The sequence below is a fragment of the Typopeltis vanoorti genome, chromosome 15, assembly GCF_054136105.1.
Source record: "Typopeltis vanoorti isolate ZY-2024b chromosome 15, IOZ_Tvanoo_1.0, whole genome shotgun sequence".
NCBI lineage: Eukaryota > Metazoa > Arthropoda > Arachnida > Uropygi > Thelyphonidae > Typopeltis > Typopeltis vanoorti.
In genome coordinates, this window is record NC_143563.1 from 9,293,716 (window position 1) to 9,318,874 (window position 25,159).

A 25,159-nucleotide genomic window follows, 5' to 3' on the forward strand; every position below is an offset into this window, starting at 1 on the left:
TGGAACAATTAAAACATTTCAGCTACTCGGGCACAATTTTTAGTGAAGATGGCAAATTAAAAATGGAAATAGACAACAGAATCAACAAAGCTGGTATGGTAGGAAGTCAATTGAATAAATTCATACGGAATAAGAGAGTACTTAGTCGGAACACTAAATTAGCTGTATACAATATAAATTAAAAATAAGTTAAAACTGGTTTGAACACTGTTCAAACCAGTTTTAACTTATGGATCTGAGAGCTGGGTCAGAAGTAAAACACTTGACCAAAGACTAGAGACCGCAGATATGAGAGTTCTGAGAAAGATCAGGGGCATGAACAGATGGCATCAATGGCAATATCATATTAAAAACGATTATATTGGGAAAGAACTTGACATCGTCAGCATCCAGGAATGCATTAGCAGAGCTAATCTCAGGAGGTATGGTCACTTAAATGGAATGGGCGAAGAAAGATTAGCAAAACAAGTGTTCTCTGCCAAGTTGGCAGAGAACACTTGGTCTTCCTCTGGGAAAACGACCCAGAGGAAGACCAAGATATAGGTGGATTGATACGGTACAAAGTGCCTTAGACGATAGAAATATAAGATCTGATAATGTTGGATTCTTGACAAGTAACAGACTGATCTGGAGGAAAATTGTAGTTAGGAAGTTAGTAATGACGGGAATTTTTCATGTAGTACTATCATATCCTGTACGCCTCTTGAGGGTACATGGCAGGAATTAGATTATGATGATGAAAAAATAAAAAATGAAATAAAAACCTATGGATTTCACTGGGTTTTTCTGTTTCACATAAACATCCAGCGATGTCTACAGACGTCGCTGCATGTTCATTTATTATAACATATTTATTATAATATAATTTAAAAAGTATTTAATTTTGAGTTTCGATCGATTTGTTTTCCCGGTAGTAATAGTTTGGCAGTTGCACAAAAAGAAGGCTGAATTACTGAAAACACCGAACTCTTTTTCAAATGGTCATTGGTTACTACTTTGCATCGCACAAAGCTGTGCTTGTTGAAAAGTGTATTCCTACGCAGTATCCATGTTAGGTTTGGTTTTTTGTAGTGTGGTTGGTAATTGCGTTATATTTTGTGATTCAGTTGTAATTCAGATATGAGTCAGAAACGTTCATTAAGCAATAGAAGTAAATTTAGCATTAAGAAAAGAAGGAAAATTATTACTTTGGAGAAAAAATTAGAAGTTATAAAGCGTGTTGAGGTTGGCGAACGAGCTGCTGATATCGCTAGGGCCCTTGGCCTACCTCACTCGACGATCAGAACAATTCGTAATAATGCTGACAAAATTACTGAGAGTGTGCAAAATATGACACCTTTAAGTGCTACTAGAATAACTCGCACCAGAAGTAGTAGTATGGAAAATATGGAAAGATTCTTAGCTGTTTGGATCGAAGAACAAAATCACCTTAACGTGCCTCTGACTATGACAGCTATTCAGGAAAAAGCTAAAAGCTTGTATGAAGACTTCAAAAAAGAGGAAGGTGAAAGTTCTCAGCCTGAAAGTTTTAGTGCAAGTCGTGGTTGGTTCGAACGCTTTAAAAGGCGTAGCAATTTGCTAAACATCAAACTGACGAGTGAAGCAGCGAATTCCGATAATGAAGTGGATGGAAAATTAACTGTAGAAGAGAAGCAGACTGTTATAGAACGATTGTCTAAAGCTTTTCAGCTTATCGAAGAAGCGATGGAAATTTTTACGGAAGTTGATCCAAATAGAGAGCGCAGTACGCAAGTGAACATGGCAGTCGATGATTGCATTAATTGCTACAAGAAAATTTACAAGCAAATGGGGATAACAACTTGTTCATCTGTGTTTGAACAATTTATTTTCTTTGGCGTGAAGAAGGATGTAGATGCAGACGATCCCTCATTGTCCCATTAATTTTCCATTGATCCCCAAAAGCAAGATTCAAAACAATACAGGTATGTTATATTACATACATTTGTAAAATTTATAGAATTTTTAATTAATATTTTTTTCCGAAAGTTTAATCACAATCGCTATTTTAGGTTTTGTGAACATAATGGTTCCAACTCTGGTATTTAACTAATTCTTAAAACAGTAGATATCATTCAAATCTCATCACACTTTCTCACATTTCAACCACACTATTATGAATAAGTATTGATTTCAAAGATGAATACAAAACTAGTACTGTTCATAATTTTCAGGAATGGTTATTATGAATCCTTGGCTTGTTAAGTATAGTAAAAAGATCTTGCTGTGAAATAGAGAATTGTTTGTCAATTTATCAAGAAACTATTTGATAGATCCTTTTTATTTGTGCAGTTGTTGGGATCTCTGACATGAAAAAACTTAAAAGATATACATATATGTTAAAAGTGTTTGTGTGTCAGTCATCATCATCATCATGAGCCATTGTCGGCTTTAATTCCCCATGTCACTCCTATAAATCTGATGTCATCAATCCACTGTGATTTTGGGAAGTGTCATTGTCATATTTCCTCCCTTGCAATCCAGTTCAATATTTATTTCATCCATTATATTTCATCCAAGCATACTTCTTTCTATACTAACTTATGTTCTTAATTTTTGAATTTCCTTTGCATTTAGTGTCCATGTTTCACAGCCATATGTCAATATAGGAAAAATACATAGGTAAAAACTTTCCTTTTCTAGCATAATGGTAATTGCCTTTTGAATATACTGTAGTTTTCCAAATGCTTTTCCACCTAAGCATTGTATGTTCCTTTAATTTCTATCATGATCTTTTGATATATTAATACCTGTTGTACTAGGGATGTAATGATCAATAAATTCAGTTTCATCATTATTAATTTTTATTATTTCTGGCTGTACATATCTGCTGAACATAACTTGGTTCTTCTTTAGGTTTATCTTTAAACCTGCTGTTTTGCTAGCAATTTGGAGTTCAAAGCTATGAATCGGTAATTCATGGACAATTGAAGTAAAGATAACTGTGAATGTGATATAATTATCTTTACTTCAGTTGCACATATCTTCAGTGATATGGAGTCATCTTTAAATGACTTAAATATCTTCCACATACCTCCAGACCTCCCCCACGCAATCAATAAGTTTGAACATTTCTTCTAGGCATGCTACAAACAACTTTGGAAATTTTTTGTCATCATGTCTTATACCTTTTGTATTTCCACTGTGGATAAGTTTTCATTAAAATGAATTGTTGTATGCTGATTTAGCGGATTTTACATATGGCTCCTCCCCTTATTGGTTTTGTAGTGCTTTAAGTATTATACAAGTTTTTACAGAATCAAATGCATTTCATAATCAATAAAACCAAGACATAATTGTAGTGGCTATTCATTACACCATTTAACTATCTGTTATACAGCTTGAATATGGTCTGTTATGCTAAAATCACTTTGAAAGCTTGCTGATTTCTTTTGGTTGTGCAGTCTAGTGTTGCACACAGCCGATGAGCCAAGATTTCTCTGAATTCCTGCAGCTTTGAATGCTCTACAACTTCTGGAAATTTGTGCCACTTCAATTATTTTGTAGTTGTGGTTTTCTTTATTTGCTTCATCATAATAATACAATATTGAGTAAACTTCTTCAGTTTTTTGCTATAGTATATCTATCTCTGGTTATGGTCCCATCTTGTAGTTTGACGCAACAATCTCTTTATTGCTGTTCATCAATTGTTGTTTGCCTTTTTGATGCATTGGTTGTCTTCAGGCATTCATCTTCCAGATGGTAAACTCAACTCATACAACAAACAATGTTGTTGTATGAGTTAACAATTGAATTTCTTATTTCTTCCTTGATACATTTTCTAACTCTTTTTTCAGACTTCAATGTATTTATCAGTGGATTATTATCTGTTTCATTTCTTCACAAGCTATTTTATTTCTTTGGAAATTTTGTCTTGATTCTGTTCTCTTATTTCTGTTACCAGCTATTTCAAGTGAGCATTACAAAAGATTTTTAGTAATGTCATTATTTTCTGATGGATCAACATTGTCATCTGTATTAAGATTTTTAAATCTGTTAGTCTGTATACATTGATGTTTTGCTTTGATCTTCGATACATTTTTCTTCTTTCTTTTTGGCAATGATGGTAATTTCCAGTGTGTGTTCCTGAAAGACATTTTCTTGTTGCTGAAGATAGTCAGTTTCACTAATTTTTTATGTCTGCTTCCTGTGTGTTTTTTCTTTAAAAAAAGAATTCAGGTTTTCTTTTTCTGCAGAGTCTGTTAGGCTTGCTTTGTTATCATCTCTCTTGCCATATCCAAAATTTTCCATACATCTCTCGTCAGCTAGTTGTGTACCAATTCTGGCATTAATCTCCCATTTATAATTTTTAAATGAGGTTTTTGTTTGTTGTAAGGTTCGGATACATATATGTAATGTGATAATTATCTAAGAGTTATTTTTTTGTATCTTCAAGGAAATAACATATGTCTCTTAAAGATTATAACTTATTATAATAGCAATGAACTAATGTTTTCATTTTTTCTTCATTGGTTCATCATAATATAATACTGAGTAAAATTTTTCAATTATTTTTTGCTATAGCATATCTCTCTCTTTTTCGGTTCCATCTTGCAGCTATCTCTTTATTGCTGTTCTTCAGTTTTTTGATGCTGAGCCTCAATTCTGTTATGTTTCCTTTTCAGTAATATGCCATTTCATACTTTTTCACATCAAATAAATGACTTAGTTATTTATTTATTCAATACTTATACATGATCTTCGCCCTCCTCTCTTTAATGCTATAGATGGATCCTCGTTTGTTTGTTTTTTTTCATTGATTTCTTTTAGATTTTTATTTACTTATTTTATACTATTATTTATTTTTTTACACTGAGAGAAAAATGCATCCTTTGTGTAGAAAATACATATGCATCATAATCAAATTCCTGGCATATATACCCTCAAGCGATGTACCAAATATGATAGTACTACATGAAGCACTTACATCATTACTAACTTCCTATCTACAATTTTCCTTCAAATCAATCAGTTACCTGTCAAGACTCCAATATTATTAGATCTTATATTTCTATCTTCTAAAGAAAAATTTTTTTACTCTATCAATCCACCTATATCTTGGTCTTCCTCTAAGTCGTTTTCCTGCGGCAGAGAACACTTGTTCCTATTCTGTATAAGTGACCATACCACCTGATATTAGCTCTGCTAACAATGTCAAATTCTTTCCTAATATCCTAATTTTTAATATGATATAGCCATTGATGCCATCTGTTCATGCTCCTAATCTTTCTCAGGACTCATATCTGTGTTTTCTAGTCTATGGTCAGGTATTTTATTTCTATCCCAGTTTTCAGATCCATAAGTTAAAATTGGTTCGAACACTGTCTAGGCTTCTCTCTTATTCCATATGAATTTATTCAGTTCACTTCCTACCATACCAGCTTTGTTGATTCTGTTGTCTATTTCCATATTTAATTTACCATCTTCATTAAAAATTGTGCCTAAGTAGCTGAAATTTTTTACTTGTTCTATAGGTTCTCTATTCAGAATGCAGTTGATATTATCAATGCTTTTGCCTATTTTTATCATCTTTGTCTTGTTATTGCTGACCTTCATACCATATCTATTACAACAGTTATTCATTTTAGTCAGGGAATCTCGCAGACTTGTAGCGAATTATTTAGAAATATAACATAATCTCTGCATAAAGCAAAGAGCTGAGATTAACATCTCCAATTTTGATATCAGGTTTAATACTACTTTCCTTCATAATGTGATCCATATAGATAATAACAGAGGGGATAATGTACATCCTTATCTGACACCAGATTTAATTTCAGACCATCTTCCCATACTTCCTTCAATTCTAACTGCTGACTTACAACTCAAATAAAGACAAAGTACTGCTTGATATAATGCCCCATTGACACTATACAACTAGTGTTTTGAATAGTCTTGCAGACAACCTCACCACATGCGTCTCTGGCTAAATCAATCAATGTTTTCGTAGGAGCTTGCCCCTAAATTTCCAAGGTTTGCTTCTTTTTCTCGAACTGTCCTTTTTTTTCTTGAATAATGTTTGTGTATTTTAGTCTACAGTTCACATCTAAGAGCTGCTCAACTTTTATTCGCTTTAAAAACTTGCATACATGTTTTTCTTTTCAATATGAAATTCAATTTTATTCTTCTCAAAACTAAATGGTGATCACTTCCAGTTTCAAATCCTGTACACTCTAGTGTCCTGCACCAGGGAGAAAACATCACTATCAACAATAACATATTCCATGAGACTTTTCTTATTCCTTGCCTCCTCTCTCCATGTGAATTCGTGCACATTTTTATGTTCAAACATTGTGTTAATAATAACCAGTCCATGTCCTGAGCAGAACTCCAACAGGTATTTGCCATTATCATTAGCTTTGCTCATTTCTCCAAATTTTCCCAAAATATTTTTGTGTCTGACAATCATCTCCTACTCTGCTATGTAGATCCCTAACAAGGACCAACTTTTCCTTTTTCATTGTGTCACTTGCTTTCTCTAAAGATTCAAAAAATTCCTCTACTTTTACCTTATTAGAACCTTCTGTGGGACCATAGGCACAAATAAGTCTCATTGTCCAGTTCCAAATTCTGATATTTCCCCATATCACTCTACTTGAGACTGCCTGCCATTCAAGAAGATTCTCCTCGTATTTAGTGCTTAATACTATGGCTACTCCTTCTTTTCCTAGATTGTCATTGCCTGAATATAACATTTTGTATTTATTGCTCAGAAAGATCTCACCAATTTTTGTTGTTTTTGTTTTAGTCATCCCTATTATGTCAATCTGGTACTTATCCAATTCCTCAGCTAGCTTCATTTCTTTGCCATTCAGGCTTCTTATGTTGATAGTACCAATCTTGAACTCTGGTGATGTTGAGTTGCAGTGTGTTTTAGGATTTGTTCCAGTACCTGACTTTTCGCTGTTCGCACTGGTTCCCTGGTGACAACAACTTGGGGGACGCGGCCTTGTTTAACCTGGCAGTGCCCCAGCCAGCATTAAATTCTGTCATGTTGTACCATCATTTTATATTGTGGTTAAAACCAATAAGAATACAATTTGGTCGGCTAAATCCCAAATTGCCAGCCCATCTTTTAAAGCCTATGTTGAGGTATCCTCTCAGTTATACAGCTTTGACCATTAAGCACTGCTACATATGAAAATCTTGGTGGAAGACCATGTCCTGAATGCACCAATCATTTTAAAAATCACTTCCTTGTATCTCATAAATGTATTTATAATATTCAGAATTATATCATTCCAAAATTTTTCTGACTAGTATGTGGGACATTTGATGATAATTACAGAATGATAGATCTGTGAGCCACATGGGAAAAATACTTATAATATTAGAAGAAAGAATAGGGAAACTAATGGAAGAAAATCTGGAAGATGAGCAAACAGGATTCAGAAGAGACAAAAGTACTGTGCACCAAATATTAGTCAAATCTTATGGAGTGAATAGGAACCTGGTATGTCTCTTGCAGAACATCAATGACAATTGAGCAGCTGCTGCAAGAAACTGGAGAAATAGGAAGATTGTTCTGGACACCAAGAGGCACAAGACAAGGAGACCCCGATATCCCCAAGCATGCTTATCATGCTTTTGGAAAGAACAGTGGATATCATAAAAGTTAATGTAAGGAGAATTTCAATTCAAAGTACAAAAATAGACTATTTGTGATTACATAATATTTAACATAATCATTATTGAAGAGGAACTCGAAAGAACAGTGCTGAAGCAAAGTGAAGAAAGGAAGCAACATTGTTGGATCGTGTATTACATCCTTTATACATCCTACATCCTTCCTAGCTTTGAATCTGCCATGTTGTTAGAATGCTATTCTTACTTAAATTAATTGTTGGTTGATTACTAATCAAAAAAATAGAGAAATTTATATTTATACTGCGCCCCCTATATTCAGATTAGTCTATGCAAAATGTCCTGAGTGCTCACTCCTTCCCTGTTCTCTGCACTGTCGTGAGTGGTTCTGCCCCTTCTGTATACTTTCGCTTTCTGCTTATATACCTCCACTCTTCTTCCCGCCAAAATCTCAGCTCATATTAATTCTTTGCTTCCAATACTGTAGCTCATGTTCTAAGCTTGTGCTATCTAAATTTAACTCTGTCTCCATGACAACAGCCAAAACAAAACATAAACAGAAGCATTACATAAGATTATACCTTTACATACAGTAATGAAAAATAAAATAATTATTATAGTTATTTAAGATCATGCCTTCATTTAATAATAAAGAAATTTCAGGGCAATTATATGAGTAATACAGTTTAAGCAAGAGACAAACAATATTTACAAGTCTTGCTTATGATATGAAAGATTATGTTGGATTCTGAAAGAAATATCAATAACTTTAATTTCTCTTCATTCAGAATCCAACAGTGCTGAAGCGAAGTGAAGAAAGAAAGCAACGTGGAATGAAAATGAACAATCGATAAAACAATGACATTCATTAAGAAGAGGATGAAAAAGCAAATAAAGGTTAAGAGACAACAGCTGGAAGAGGTTAGGAACTTTACAAACCTAGTCATCAACATGACACATGATTTAGACTGTAAGAAAGAGATAAGATCTTAGATAACAAAAGCCAAAGTAAACCTACTGCAATGGACAAGATATGAAAGTAAATCAGTGAGCCTCCCCATAAAGCTGAGACTGCTGGAAACGTGTATTCCCAAGAGCTGTCTATGGCTGCGAGATTAGAAATGCTCAAAGACTCTGTGAAACAAATATTGAAAAAAACATGTTATAGAAAGATTTAATGAATTGGAGAAGTGCAAAAAGACAGATGAAAAAATGTATCGCAAAGTAAACTGCAAAAGAAAATCTAATGCAGAAAATATTTCAAAGGAAACTAAAGTTTTTTTGGACATATCTGTAAAATGGATAACAGTAGAAAGATCAAAATCTTGATGCTTGGTACTGTAGATGGTAAAAATAGAAGAGGATAGCAAGAGTGGATAAATGATGTGAAACAGTGGTGTGGAAAGAGTATGAAGGATTTGAGTCACCTGACATTTTACAGAGAGAATTGTGAAACAAACATCAGGCACCAACGGGCATTGGACCTATGGGCAGTGATGATGATCATGATTTGATGGAAGTTTGTAGAAAGATATAAAGTGCATAGAATAATAATTTATGATTTCACTGACCCATTTGCTGTATCAACAGACTAGAAAAAAGGAGGACATCTAACATTTAAATAGATTAAAGATCAATAATGCAAATTACAAGACTGACAAGCTTAATCTAATTAGATAGAATATTGCATTGAGAACAATCTAAGTTAGTAGTGTAATCCAACATGAAATATGATCTGTATAACATCTGTAAAAACCAGTGAAGATTTATTAAAGCATATCAAAAGATCCTGGCAAACAAGTCAGCTTGTGCTCTTAGAGAATACACAGACAAATCTAAGAAAGCTGAACACTGTGTAAAACTAGCTAAGCAAAAGTCACGATGGGAAGACTTCGCTAAGAACATAGAAAATAAATATCACGAAAGTGGCAAGATATTCTGGAGGTTGTTGAAGAAGCTCAGAAATAGAGGAAAGAGTACTGTAAAAGGAATTAGAGATGATAAATGTGATATGAAAACTGGAGAAAAAGATATCCTTGAAGTATGGAGTAATTACTTTGAAAAATTGCTAAATGAAACTAGCAGTGATGATAGCACAATGATAAAAAGCACTGACCCGGCATGCAATCAGGAATACCTATCCATACCTGAAGTAGAAAAAGCCCTCAAAAGACTGAAATGTGGAAAGGCAGCTGCAGTTGATATTCAATCAGAAATGAGTGAAAGGAGGGTAATTATTATGGGAGATTTCAACTGTAGTAACATTGATTGGAAGAAGGAGAGGACACATGGGAAGAAGGAATTGGATTTTATGCAGTTATTAAGGGATAACTATCTGCAACAGCATGTAATGGAAAATACTAGGGGTCAGAGAGTGCTTGACCTAGTAATTGCATCTGAGAATTTGACTGTAACGAATATGAACACGTTGCCACCAATTGGTGAGAGTGATCATAGAGTCTTGATTTGGGTGGTGGCCAAAGGTGTGGGATTTACAATTGAGACAGGGTACATGTGGAATTATTGGGCTGGTAAGTATGGCAAGCTTAGGAGTTTGATTGGTTCAGTGCCATGGCATGTAAAACTGCAAGGGCTAGATGTTGATAGTGCATGGGAAACAGTTAAGAATTTTTTGCATATGGCAATGGCTGACTGTATACCTAGAGTCCAAATAATAAATCAAGTTGGGTTTAAATGGATGAATAACACCATTAATCTTGAGCTGTAAAAAAAGAAACAACTATGGAGGGAATTTAAGGAGAAAGGTGACCTGCAGGCACACGAAAGGTATAAAGCGCAGGCCAGATGGGTAACGAGTGTGGTAAGAAAAGCAAAAACGGATTATGAAAGAATATTAGCCATGCAGGCTAAAGAGAATCCCAAAGAATTTTTTTATTGATATGTTGCAAGTAAAAGAAAAAATCTATATGGTAGAATGATTTTGAAGAATGCCGATGGTAGGGAGGTAACTGAATCAGTTGATATAGTTGAATTACTGAGCGAGCACTTTGCAAGAGTATATCATCCAGGTGGTGATTCATTCATTCCTGACATTGCAGGAATGAATGAACCAATAGATTATTTGGAATTGTTGTGAATGAAGTGGAGGTGAATAGTCTATTACAAAACCTCAATGTCAATACATCTGTGAGATTGGATGGTATTCCAGCTCGTGTCATACGTGAAGCTGCTAAAGAATTTTCAGTGCCCTTGACCATTTTGTTTAATTTGAGTCTCGGGGTGGAAAGAGGGGAAAATAGTTCCACTGCATAAAGGAGGTTCCAAGACTACTATTGTAAATTACCGACTGATTTGCATATCAGGAATCGTCATCAAGGTCTTGGAGAAATTAATCGAGAGAAAAATATAGGATTGGATAGATGAAAAATGAAAATTGGATAGATGATAGATACTGTATAGGAGACAACATGGTTTTGTGAAGGGAAAATCATACCTCAGTAACTTACTCATGTTTTATAACAGTGACGGCTGAACTGGATAAGGGTAATGGTTCAACAGTGATTCTACTGGACCTTGCCAAGGCCTTTGACAGGCTACCACATGGGATTCTAATCAGTAAACTGCAGCATATGGGGATGGATATAGGGTTGGTGAAATGGATAGGAGGGTGGTTGATGGAGAGATATCAGAGAGTGGTTTATTCACAGCTAGAGTCTAAAAGACAGCCTGTGACTAGTGGTGTGCTACAGGGTTTTGTTCTTGTACCATTACTTTTCAATTTGTTCATTTACGATATAGGAAAGGATCTGAGAGGAAGTGTTCACTTATTTGCTGATGATGCAAAGTTAGGTAGAGTAATAGTGAGTACACAGGATGTCAAAATTTTGTAACATGATTTGGATAGTTTGGAGGACTGGACTAGGAAAAATGGATGTCATTTTAATGTGGCAAAGTGTAAGGTTATGCATTTTGGGGTGAAAAGATTAGCAGCAGTATATCACATTGGTGGAACCATATTACAGGAGATTGATGAAGATAGAGATTTGGGAGTGTTGGTGGATAGGGAGCTGAAGTTTAGGGGGAACATTGCAACAGTGGTTAAATCAGCTCATCAAACCACTTGGCTGAAAAATACTTTAAAACAAACAGAGAGAAACACATTATCGTTCCTCTGTATCGAGCCTTGTAACCCTGGCGCCCTAAGCTTGCTCTATCTAAATTTATGGGTGCCAGGGTTTCTTCTTGATGGGGAGGAGGTAGAGGGATCCAGAGATGAGTGACCAAGATGATAGCAGGTCTATGGAATGAACCTTATGAGAATAGGTTGAAGATTTGTGGGTTGCAGAAATTGGTTGATAGGCAGAAAAGTGGTGATATGATTGAGACATTCAAATTACTGAAGGGTTTCTATAAGATTAATTCAGAAGATATTTTTGAGAATAGGACTGGTAGGAGGAGGACTAGGGGCCATCCATGGAAGCTTGGTAAGAGTGTGGTTAGCAAGGGTGTTAGAGCTAGGTTTTTTTACTTGGAGAGTAGTGAATGAGTGGAATAAGCTGTTATGGGTACCATGACTGTGAATAAGGCGAGGTATGATAGATACTGGGCGAATGTCGAATAGTTGTTCTTGACATGATGTTAGGGCCTCCCTCGATGAGTCTGTCGACTCCCTGGAGTTGAGCATTTATTATTATTATTATTATTATTATTACGGGCAAGTATGGAGGTATAAAAGTCTTACAGTGGCTGCACTGCATAGTTCAGAGGGCCTAGATGCAGGGATGCGTATTCCAGATGATTGCAGTAGAGCTCTCATAGTACCCATATATAAAAAAGGGAAATAAAACTGAATGTGAGAATTACGGAGGTATTTCTGTACTGAGTGTTCCTGGTAAGATTAATGCCAGTATACTTGAGAATGATTGTGGAAGGGAAGCTTGGTGAATCAGGCCAAATAGAGGCTGTCGGAATCAGATTTTCACTGTATGACAAATAGTTGAGAAATCATTTGAATATAACAAAGATCCGTATTTAAGTTTTGTAGAACTGATAGAAGCATATGACAAGGTGCCAAGAGAGAAGCTATTCAAAATGCTACAGTTGTATGGTGTCACTGGGGCTTTATATCAAGCAATGCTTAGTCTTTATTTGAGTTGTAAGTCAGCAGTTAGAATTGAAGGAGGTACAGGAAGATGGTTTAATGTTAAATCTATGGTCAGACAAGGATGTGAATTATCTACGAGAGTGGTCTGATAAGTTCTCGGTCTCGACCATAGATGGCAACACTAGCTGCAAGATTTTTTTTTTCTAAGTTGGTACATCTGTCATAATTATCCATGTGAAATTGCAGGTCATACTATCAAATAGTTAGAATGGTAAAATAGTTTTATACAGCTGTTTAAAGCAAAAGTGTTGTGTGTATCCCTTGAAAGGGATAAAATTGAGTATCGTGTGGTGATAAAATTCTTTGTAAACGAAGGTTTAACGGCAAAAGAAATTCATTCGAAGTTCATAAAAGTTTATGGGACTCTTCTCCTTCGTTTTTGATGATTAAGAAATGGGCTACCAAGTTCAAGTGCAGCTGTACCAGCCTTGAATATGATCCACATGAAGGACGTTCAAAAAGTGGAATACTAGAAATCATTGATCAAGTGTACGATCTGGTATTGGATGACCATCAAGTCAAACTGCATGGAATTGCTGAGACTATAGCATTTCAAAAGAACATGTAGGATATATTTTGCATGAAGAATTGCATATGAAAAAACTTCGTGCAAGATGGGTGCCACGCTTGCTCACAGTAGATCAAAAACACACTCGCATGAAAATATCTGTACAGTGCTTGAAGCATTTTAAGAAGAATAAAAACTGATTTTGTGAATCGATTTATAACTATGGACTTAGATTCACAGTTACACACAAGAATCCAAACAGCATTCAAAACAATGGACAGAAGCCGGTTCAGTGCCACAGAAGACAAAGTCAGTGCCATGAGCAGGAAAGGTCATGGCATCGGTGTTTTGGGATGCTAAAGGCATTTTGTTTATTAATTATGTTGAAAAGGATAAAACAATAACTGGGGAATATTATTCCAGTCTTTTAACCAGACTAGTTGAAAAAATTCGTGAGAAAAGACCTAGTTAGCAGAAGAAAAAAAATCATCTTTCATCAGGACAATGCACCTGTCCACAAAGGTGTTTTGGCAATGGGAAAATTAAGGGATCTGCACTATGCATTGTTGGAACATCCACCCTGTTCCCCAGATTTGGCTCCTTCTGACTTCTATCTCTTCCCAAAACTAAAACTCTTCCTTGCTGGTCAGCATTTTTCTTCGAATCAAGAGATGATTGCAGCTGTAGAGGGATATTTTGCAGATCTTACCGAGAACCACTACAGGGATGGGATAATGGTGCTGGAGCTTCACTGGAATAAATGTATTAGTCTTAAGGGAGATTATGTTGAAAAATCAAAATAATTTTGAATTCATTTTTTCATTGTTAGGCTGAGAACTTTTCAGGCCACCCTCATACCTAAGGTGATTTATCTTTTAGTCATAGACTGATAAACCACTATCGTGTCCATTAAGCCTTTCCCAAAATGTATTGCACAGATTGTATAGATCAGTATAGATTGTATATGCTACCTTTTCCCACACGTTTCTTAACATTGAACTACTAAGATGTTTTTCCATCCATTTTCACTCACTGCTGCCTGATTCCTCTCACACAGTTGTTTTAAAAGGCGTATTAAGAGTTCTGGGATGCGCATTTTGTTTAGAATTTTGCACAGGTCCTCTCTCCTGACATAGTGAGATGCCTTGGCACACATAGAAGGGAATATTAAATTCTTGAGCCTTTTCAACCAAGTGACTTGGATTAGAAATTTGATCTCTGGTTCCACATCCTTTTCTAAAACCTGTCCGTTCTGCAGGAAGTCTTTGCTCGTTTCAGTCTTTCTTTAATAAAACTGAGAAGAATTTTGTTTGCATGATATCAAGGCCATAATTCTATAATTATTGCATTCCTTGTCATATCCTATTTTTGTGTATTGGGAATAAAATGGATTTTACCCAATCATCAAGCCAGTTTCCTGTCTCCCAGATTTTATTACAAATTTTCTTATGATTTTGATTCCTATTGATCCTAGACATGCAAAAGATTCGCTTCAGTTAGGTCCTGGGCTGTGGTGTTCCCTCTCCTGAGTTTTTTTTAGAGCTTCTTCAATCTCTTCTTTTAAAATGCTAGGTTCCTTATGGAAGTCTCTGGTGTTTGCTTTGTTGAATGATATGGAAATATCTTTGTATAGATTTGAGCAATAGTCTTCCTATCTATTAAGGATGTCCATTGGATCAGTAATTGTTGACAACATCTATACTTGAATACTTTGATTTAAATTTTCTATTCAACAGCCTTATTTTTCTAAATAAGACATCGGTTTAATTTTGCTTTGAGTGATCTTCTGATCTACTGCTGCTTAAAGAGTGTTAGTGACAATAAGCTCTTTTTCTATACAAAAAAAAGCCATCAATCTCTCGCCTCTTTCATTTTGGGTGCCAAGTCCGGGACATCCCAGGATTATACTGTTGTGGTTTGCCAACCTTTTTTCCAAGTTTTGCACTAAAATCGCCCTTAAGGATCAAAATGTCTCTTTTCTTATTGCATCTTTGGCTAAATTCAGATCCCTGCAGAAGAGGTCAATGGTCTCTTCGTCTGCATCACTTGTAGGGACTTAAATTTTTTCAAATGTAATTGGTATTGGATTGCACTTAGTCCTCAAGCAAATTATCATATCGTTGATAGGGTTCTGTCTCAACACTGATTTTCACATGCATTTTTTGACAATTATTGTTACCCCATTTCTGCTAATGGAATGATGTGAAGCAAAATAATGCGTGTTGCTTAACGGTGATGTAAAGTGTCCCTTGTAATAATTGTCATAACCGAAAGCAATTATGTCACGTCTGATAAGTTACACTCGCTAATTTAAAAACAACGGGATCTGCCTTTATTTCTTGCAGTGTATGTAAATCATACCTCAGCCTGTTTAAATGAATAAATTTATATGGAATAAGAGAGAAATTAGTCAAAACACTAAATTAGCTGTATACAAGACCATGTTCAAACCCAGTTTTAACTTATGAATCTGAGAACTGGGTTAGAAGTAAAACACTTGACCAAAGACTAGAGACCGCAAATATGAGAGTCCTGAGAAAGATTAGGGGCATGAACAGATGGCATCAATGGCAATATCATATTAAAAACAAGGATATTAGGAAAGAACTTGTCATTGTTAGCATCTAGGAATGTGTTAGCAGAGCTAATCTCAGGAGGTATGGTCACTTAAACAGAATGGGAGAGGAAAGATTAGCAAAACAAGTATTCTCTGCCAGGTTACCAGGAAAAAGACCCAGAGGAAGACCAAGATATAGGTGGATTGATATGGTAAAAAGTGCCTTAGAAGATATAAATATATGATCTGACAATGTTGGAGCCTTGATAGATAATAGATTGATTTCGAGGAAAATTGTAGATAGGAAGTTAGTAATGATGTAAGTTTTTCATCTAGTGCTATCATATCCTGTACACCTCTTGAGAGTAAATGTCTTGAGTGTGCTTTGGAATTTCTTGTGGAGTCGGAGTGAGTTCGAGTTCGGAATCTTATCAATAATGTGTAGCTATTCACTGCCATCGGTTCACGATTGAAGGAGCTGGGCACCATATACATCCACGTCGGTCGATCCGAGCCATGCTGTTTCTAGTCGACGATGGGAAGGAAAGGCAGAATAATGAAGTCCAAGTCTAGCCTGTGAGTCAATCGTATAGGAGAAGATTGAACATTTCGTGGGATGAAGTAAGAAAAAATTGATAGACTGAATGAGTTTCCAGAAATATGGTAATGTAAAACCTTTTATAATTCTTTTCTTAAGAAAGAAAGTAATATTGTGATGTACAAGAAAAGAGATGTTATGTTTTAGAACTCTATACTTGTAGGAAGGACTATAGTGAATATTAGATAGCAGTGTCTTAAATCTAAAGTCTATTTCTCAAGTATTTATATGAATGAATTGCAGTTTGAATTATTGTGAATAATGATCTATAAAGTTACCGATGTGATTGTTTTGAGAGTATGTGTAGACTAGTAAGGATATTTAGAAGATGCTAACAAAATTTTGTTCTGTGAAATTAACCAATGCTTGGATATGTTGTGTGAATTACAGTTGCTATGTTTAACTTTATAACTTAGGATATCTCTATTCCAGTTGAGTATATTCTTGTAAATGTGTAATCTTAGGAATTTAATAAATGTATCTTGAGTATCTTAACCTGTTTTGTGCCTTGAATTGAATCCAATGTACTACTTGCTAATATCTGAATCTGAGCGTGAAAGAATTATGACAGACCACAACTGCAAACTAAAGTACTTTAAGAGAGAGAGATAAAATTGAGATAAAGAGTAATTAATAGATTGATTTGCTTAGTATATTTTCTGAAGGTTACTCCTTGGTTAAGAGAAATTTCTAACCTAGGGATCTGGGTGGTGCAGCTTGATCAAATAAATATTGCCAGAACCTGATTAGGAGGTTACTCCAGACCGTTATTGCTGAGGATCAGACTCTAATCAGAAGTCTACCCTTTGTTAATTATTTAATATACTTAATCATTCTAAGAAACAGCCAATTGTGTGGATAGATTTTACTGTAGATGAGAGAGTACAATGTTCTGATATTTGCGTGTATAGACCATAGAAGTATATAGTTAAAGTGATAACACTACACATTGATATAAGTAGGAGAACACAAAGTATAAAATTAAGAAATGTCATGACATAACACCGCGATCTATGCTGCAATTTTTACCGGCGCTAGCTCCGCAGGGTTACATTTACTACGCAAAAACATGCAAGTCTCGTAGCGTGAGCATGATGATGTCATTCCTCCTATGCAGCATTAATTCAGTAATCAATCGTGGAAGGATCGTAATTTTTACTGTTGATTATTAGATTTGATTAACGCGGTAACATCGAGGGATTAATTAACTGCGTTAATCGAGGGATACCTGTGTATATGTGTGTGTGTGTATATATTAATACTGGACCTGTACTGTAGTAATTTGAATGCAGAAAATGACACTAGATTAGTAATAAAAATAATACGTACGTAACAAGAATACCATTGCTTATACTAACTTTCATTAATTAATTCTGAGTAAATTTCTGTTACTTATGATTAGTATTCATGGCATGAAAAATTTGATAAAGAGAGCAGAACTTTTGTTACAGTGTATTCTCTGTTCTTTACAGAATGTGGTGTTAGACCTGATTTACAATTTGATCCCAGACAGAAACCAAAGAAAAGTTCAGGAATATATGGGATTGTAGGAGGTACAGAAGCTGTTCCAAATTCATGGTCTTGGGTAGTAAGTAATGGGCTATTTAGTACTATTATTTCCATGCCTCTACAGTTGCTAGACTTTTTTTAGAAAGTCCTTTCATTCTACAAATTCTAATACCTATCATACTTCATCTTGAACTTATGCAGTGTCCTATTCTACCACCATGTGAATATGTTGAAGACATTGAAGTATCTGTTACATCTATCTGATAATCTCTTCTTACCAACTTATATGTCTCACTTATGTCACCTGTTTTCCTCCTATATTCTAGGCTCTGCAAACAAGTTCTCTCAAGCTGTTCTCATACTTAATATTCTACAGTCCTGATGCAATTTTTATTATTGTTATTATTATTATTATCAGCATCTGATTTCCGTGGAATTAGACTTATCGTGGGAGGTACACACTATTGCACGCAATGCTCGTCCAAGCATGCCTTAAATTCCTCTGCTATTAATGGCTCATGCAAAACGTTAAGCAAGTTTGAGCATGGTTAGTAGTTGGAAGGGAATCAATTGTTCGATACTGTTTTGCACACTCTCCCTCGATGAGTCTTTGGGCTCCCTGGTGGTGTCACATAATAATAATAATTAATTTTCCATGCCACTCTCCATGCAAGGAACTTGCTCTGCTCACACCCTCCTTATACAGTTTCCAGCGATGGCCTCTTGTTCTACTCCCCTAATTCTATGAAAAATCTCTTCCATATCAACCTTCCATATCAACCTGACTATTTTATGTCTCAATCATATCTCCCCCCTTCCTCCTATTCACGCAGCTTTGCAACTTACATTCTCTCAATCTGTCCTCATACTCCATATTTCAAAGACTACTGACCACTTATGAATCTTCTCTGGACACTTTTCCAACATATCCTCATCACCATGAAAACCTGGTGAACAACTGTGTGCACAATAATCCATATGAGGACTGATCAAGCCCTTATACAATGGCATCATAAACTCTTTGTTTCTGCATATCAGGGTCCTCTGCATCATTGCCATTATCCAATGAGACGTCTTCACAACTTGTGCAATGTAGCCCTCAAATTTCGGGTCCTTGTCCACCATCACTCCTAGATCTCGTATCTCCTCTACTTCCTTTAAAGTTTCCCCACCAAGTGTCCCATCATTGCTCACCATATCTCAAATCCTTACATTTGCAACATTGAACTGACAGTTCTACTTACCAGCCCATTCATGCGATCTATTCAAGTTCTCCTGTAAGACCATAACATCTGCTTGACTCTGTAATGCTCTCCCCAGTTTTGCATCATCTGCAAACAGCTGTATATCATTAGTTAAACCCATTCCAATATCATTAACATACAAATTGAACAACAATGGTCCCAAAACTGACCTCTGCAGTACACCACTAGTGACCATCTTTTGGGATACTGTAACTCCATATACAACTTTCTGATACCTATCTGACAGCCAGTCACTGATCCAACTCAGAAGTCTGTTATCCGATCCCATCTGTTTCATTTTATTTAAGAGCTTGTCATGTGGCAGGCTATCAAAATCTTTTGCAAAATCCAAGTACACCACTATATATGCATCTTCCTCGTCCAAGGTATTTGTCACTTTGTTATACTACATAAGTAAGTTAGTGAAACATGATCTCCCTTTAACAAGCCTTGTTCATAACAACAGAGAATACCACTCTTATCAACCCATTTCTGTCTCCTACTTCTCACCAATCTCTTCAGTACTTTCACCACATCTCCAGATATAGAGGTTGGCATATAATATGAAGCTACAGCTTTATCGCCATCTTTATGCAGTGGAACAATTTTGCCCTCCTTCCATTCCCTTGGAACCTGTGCTGTTGTAAGACCTATTAAAAAGGCATGCCAGTGCTATTGCCAATTCCCTGGAACATTCCCTTAAGATCAATGTCAATGGTGATATGTCATCAAATCCTATTGCCTTATTGACATGAAGGTTATTTATTTCCTCAAATACCTCCTTCTCACTCACAATTAAGCTATCCTTTCCTATGTCCTCTGCACTTAAGTTCCTCATGATACCACCATGGTTAGGATGAAAAACCCTTATAAATGATCATTGAATACCTCATCAATGTCTTCTGTAGCAGTTACCATTTCCTTCCATTAACATCATCTTACCATGATCATTCTTCCTTCTACTTGCCACATAACTAAAAAACTCTGTGGTGATTTTCTTCATCTGATTTGCCAGTTTCTCATCATACCTCACTTTTGTTTTCCTTACTGAGTCACTTTCCTAGCTTGTTCTTTATACTCTTAAGTAACTGATTATTACCATTATTCATCTTGTACTGTCCCCAGAGTACCTTATTCATTCATTTTACACCTACCTTATTCAGCCTTTTGGCCTTCGGAATATATTCACACATTGATTTTGTTATGTATTTCTTTGTCAGTTCCCAAGCAGCATTTATTTCCTTGCCCCTCACTACTCAACTCCTCATTCCATGCTATAGCTCCAGTCTGTCTCCTATGCTTGTCATAATCACCAGCCTTATAATTCCACACAAGCCTGCCGTGAGGCAGGGACAGAATGGGCGAATGCCTCAGGCGGAAAAGTAAAAGGGTAGAAAACTTAGAGTTTATGTTACAATTATACTGGAGACAAAAAAAAATTAAATTGGATATATATCATACAAAGATAATAAGCCAAAAGGCTTATTATCTTTGTAGTTTACAAGGTTTAACATTATATAGTACACCACTTCGGCAGTTCGATAGTAAAGGTATGTAAGTTTCTGTTCACTTAAAATCTTGATATTCCAGGTCTACCTACTCACTGATGAGACCTCAAAAAAGGTTGAAACCAGCCTGGGTAGTGACCTCTTCTCATAATGTAAAACGATATATATACATCTCTTAGGAGCTGGGTTTTAAATTATAAAAAAATATTAAAGTTAATGACGGAGCTTGCTCCACCTTTGCATGGAGTTGCCCTGGTGTTGTACTATCCAAGTGATCAGTTACACTTGGTTCCGCCGATAGTATTTTCGGCATTGAAACTATGGATGTCGTTGGATTTCGACCCACGTTTCGTACCCGGCTATAAAATAAAACGGGATTTAACATCTCCCTCTTAATTAATGGATATATCATATATTTAAAAAATATTAAATTTATATATACATATTTATAAAGATAACTGTATTTTATTCTAATTATATAAGATCCAAATAATTATTTTTATTTTGATAATCCCTGAGACAGAAACCTATTTAGATTCAATTTCATTGAGAAAAGAAGCAGAACGAGAAGTTATTCAAGCTCCGCAAGAAAATCAATTGCGGAAATTTTAGGAATTATCAGAAACAAGAGTCAGGAAAAGTGACATTCCTGTGGAATCCCCCACTGACAATGTGTCTGAAAATTCGAATTTGTGTTTAGATGATAATCAGGCTCTTGAGAAACATCCAATAGCTTCGACTTCAAATATAAATACCTCAACAATAAATTACGAGCTTTATGATGATCCAGCTTTATGGCCAAACTTGTCCAGTTCAATAATTGATATATTAGTAAAACAAGGTCTTCCTGCTGAATCAAAGTGCTTTAGACGATAGAAATATAAGATCTGATAATGTTGGAGTCTTGACAAGTAACAGACTGATTTGGAGGAAAATTGTAGATAGGAAGTTAGTAATGATGTAATTTTTTTCATGTAGTACTATCATATCCTGTACACCCCTTGAGGGTACTTAGCAGGAATTTGATGACAATGATGTCTTTTTTTTTAATGTGTACATATCACTAGAAATTCTTTTAACAATCCCAACTACATTTGCAAGTGCAGAGTGCTGTTTTTCTAAATTAAGACTTATTAAAAATTACTTGAGGTCCACAATGTCCCAAGAGAGAGAGAGAGAGAGATTAGATGTCTTAGCCACTTTATCTATTGAAAGTGACATAGCCGAGACATTAGATCTAGAAGTAGTAGTAAAGTCTTTTGCCGAAATTAAGGCTAGAAAGGTTTCTTTTTTTAAATAATTAAAATTGTTAATTCTTAATTTAGATTTTTTCATATTTGTTTTGTCATATTCGATGTGATTTATGTAATATTTATAAATTGTGTTAAAATTATGTACTCGTTATATAATAAACACACAAATATTTTATTTATTTATTCACTATATATATATAATTTTTATATATACATATACAATTTCGACCGAAGGGCAGGGAAAAAAATCTTGCCCACACTCAAAAATTTACTCGGGCATTCGCTGATTCCACATATACCCTTTCCTCACAAAAGTCTGCATATTGATAGCCACAACCCAGGTGATCACTTTCACCAAACTGGAGGAAAGTATGAAATCTCACTCACAATCACATCCTCTGATGAAATGAACAGATCTTAAACTCTCGATACTCGCATGCCCTCCTTTATATGCTGCCTGAGATAGTTATCTCTCAAGAACACGAGAAATTCATTTTCCTTATTCTCAAATGCTACCTCTTCATTCCAATCTGTACTGCCATAATTGAAATCATCCATAATAATTACCCTTCCTTTATTCACTAATCCAAGTTGTTTATACATTTCTTCATCACCACCCTCCAAATTTCTAGGCCTATAGTAACATCCTACCAAATATGTCTTCCTGTCATCTTCCACGTTACATCACACTGCCTCTTAACCATTGCCACTATTTCTCTCTTTTATGTGTACCTTATGTGGACATAATTCCTGTTATCAGTAGCAGCAGCACTTTCCCCCCTCCCTTACTGTCCTTTCTATCATCGTGAAAAATACTGTATCCTTCCATTTCTATTCCTGTTAGAATATCATCTTCATTCAACCATATTTCACTTATTTTAATGATTTTGTGGTGAATAAATTCATTCATTGAGACCATTTCATCTCCCTTATTTATGATACTTCTGGCATTTGTAAACAAACACAATAATTCATTTTTAGGTCTATAACCAGTCTTATCCAAGCCACTTGTTGGTTGTGATTTCTCCCACACCTGCCCAATTACCTTTATCACCACTTACCACATATGTTTGCTCAATCTCTACTTCCCCATCCTTATCACAATAGACTCCATCTTCATACATACGTTCACTACCACTTTCAACATCCACTATCCTTATGCCATGTCTCCCTGTCCACTCGGGATCCCCCCTGTTTCCCTATTCCTCGTGCATTCTCTCTCTCTCTCTCTCTCTCTCTCTCTTCATCACTCACACTACTACTACTGTTTTCACTCCCAAGCACTTCTGTCTCTTCAATACCACTCCTGATTTTTCACTTCATCTCTAGCATGCATCACACATCACATGCATCACTTTAAGTCCAAAGCCATTCAATACCACTCCTGATTTTTCACTTCATCTCTAGCATGCATCACACACGCTGTGCTTCCATCCTGCAATACTTTAAGTCCAAAGCCATTCAAATGGAACCCATCACACCTGTATAATTTCATTCTTCCCTCAAATATATGTCATACATCTACAAACTGTGCTCCCTTCTCCTCAAACAGCTCCACTCGCATACCATTCATAATTATAATTCCATATACCATTCACAATTATTATTATTACACTTCCAGAGAGACGAGAACTTTTCAAGGGAGACTATACATCACCCACACTAGCCTTTATACCTTCTCTAAAACTCATTCACAGTTTGCTGCTTAGCTATAGACCCTATCTGCCATCACCCTGCCCCCCCCCCCTTCCCTTCATTTAAAGCCAACAGAAAATGTGTTTTGATTAGTTTGATGTTTCAAATGGCAGCTTCACATGGAAGTGAGAGAACTAAATTGAATCTATTATTAAGCAATAATACATTTTGATGTGACTAAAAGTCAAGACTGAATTTTGCTTTTCGTTACAGGTACAAATACTTGAAAATCAGAAACAAACTGACAGGCAAAGATATACAGGATCACTAATCAGTTCAAGATATGTTCTGACATCTGCAGTCTACTGTTTACAAGATGCAGAGTAAGTTCATTTTTTGATGTGCAGTGATTTAAGCTATAGACCATGCAATAGCCCTCATACATGTTTATTATCAATAAACAGTGATAATATTCACAAAAGTGCTATGATTTTAAATCACTTTTTTGCATCAGATAGTCTAAAAGTGGTTTTTATTACAGCCTTTCAAAATTTAAAGTGCAAATTGGAGGTCACAGTGATAAAGATGGAACATCTTATGGTATCAAGTTGATTAAAATTCATGCAGATTATAATCAAAGGACTATGGAAAATGCAATAGCCCTCATACAGCTGGATCAAGATGTAAATGAAGCCAAAGTAGTTTGTCTTCCAGCAGAAAATCAAACAGAACATGATTTCATTGGAAAAATGGCTACTGTGGTTGGGCTAAGCAGTCCAAGTAAGTATTGAGTTTTTTCTATTAAAGTGTTTGTTGATTAGTTGCAGAAATCCTGAAAATGCATGTTATTTCTGGTTCATTTAATGAGCTTCTATTGCAAAATAAACAGTAACTGTAAATTATATTCTCACAGCTGGTACTCAAATAGGCATTGCACTTCATGAGCTCCTTCTGCCTATCAGAGCAAAGGAAAATTGCAAGATACTCTTCTCATATCTTCCAAAAAATCAAAGTGTTGATAGAATACTTTGTGTAGGTGGATTGCCAGAGGGTGGCAAAGATACATGATCAGTGAGTACTTATCACTTACCTTTTATATTTGAACTTGGAATAAATTAAGTAGCTATTAGTATTATCTGATCTGGGTTTGCTTTATAACACATTTGTCATAAGCTGTTGAAAGTTTTTCTCACTTGGTTATAAATTAAAAATTCCAAAAAATTGTATTGTTTAATCCTCTATCCAAGTAAGCGAACAGAGTTTGTGTGAAGTTTTTAATTTAATTTATAGTGAAGTGAAATAACTTTCAACAACTAGCTCTAATTCAGAGTATTTTAAGCAAGTTATGACACCTGTTCACTACTTGTATATGTGATGTATATGACTTCTTCATTATTTGTTTCTTGTTTTCAGAAACCTTGTTTTACTCTTCTGGCTCTGACTCCTATTGATGAGACCTCAATGAAGGTCGAACCTGGTCCGGGTAGTGGCCCATCTTATAATGCATAGCATTATACACACTTGAAAGGATGTGTGCTTTGCATTACTAAGGCATATAATGTGAAGTCATTAGCTTCTATATGCAAGTACCCTAGTCGTGAAGACACTAAACACAAGTTT

General features: G+C 35.4%; 1 protein-coding gene across 1 annotated transcript in view; it reads left to right on the plus strand.

The window, feature by feature from the left end:
- The first annotated feature begins 1,098 nt into the window (after positions 1 to 1,098).
- The window catches only part of LOC150098349 (clotting factor B-like), a 43,060-nt gene continuing 18,999 nt past the window's right edge, over positions 1,099 to 25,159 (plus strand). The window contains exons 1-5 of the mRNA XM_090405421.1: positions 1,099 to 1,943; positions 17,863 to 17,978; positions 23,813 to 23,922; positions 24,081 to 24,319; positions 24,453 to 24,610. Of these exons, the coding sequence (XP_090261547.1) occupies positions 1,874 to 1,943; positions 17,863 to 17,978; positions 23,813 to 23,922; positions 24,081 to 24,319; positions 24,453 to 24,607 (690 nt within the window). The 5' untranslated portion in view covers positions 1,099 to 1,873 and the 3' untranslated portion in view covers positions 24,608 to 24,610. The remainder of the gene's footprint in view (positions 1,944 to 17,862; positions 17,979 to 23,812; positions 23,923 to 24,080; positions 24,320 to 24,452; positions 24,611 to 25,159) is intronic.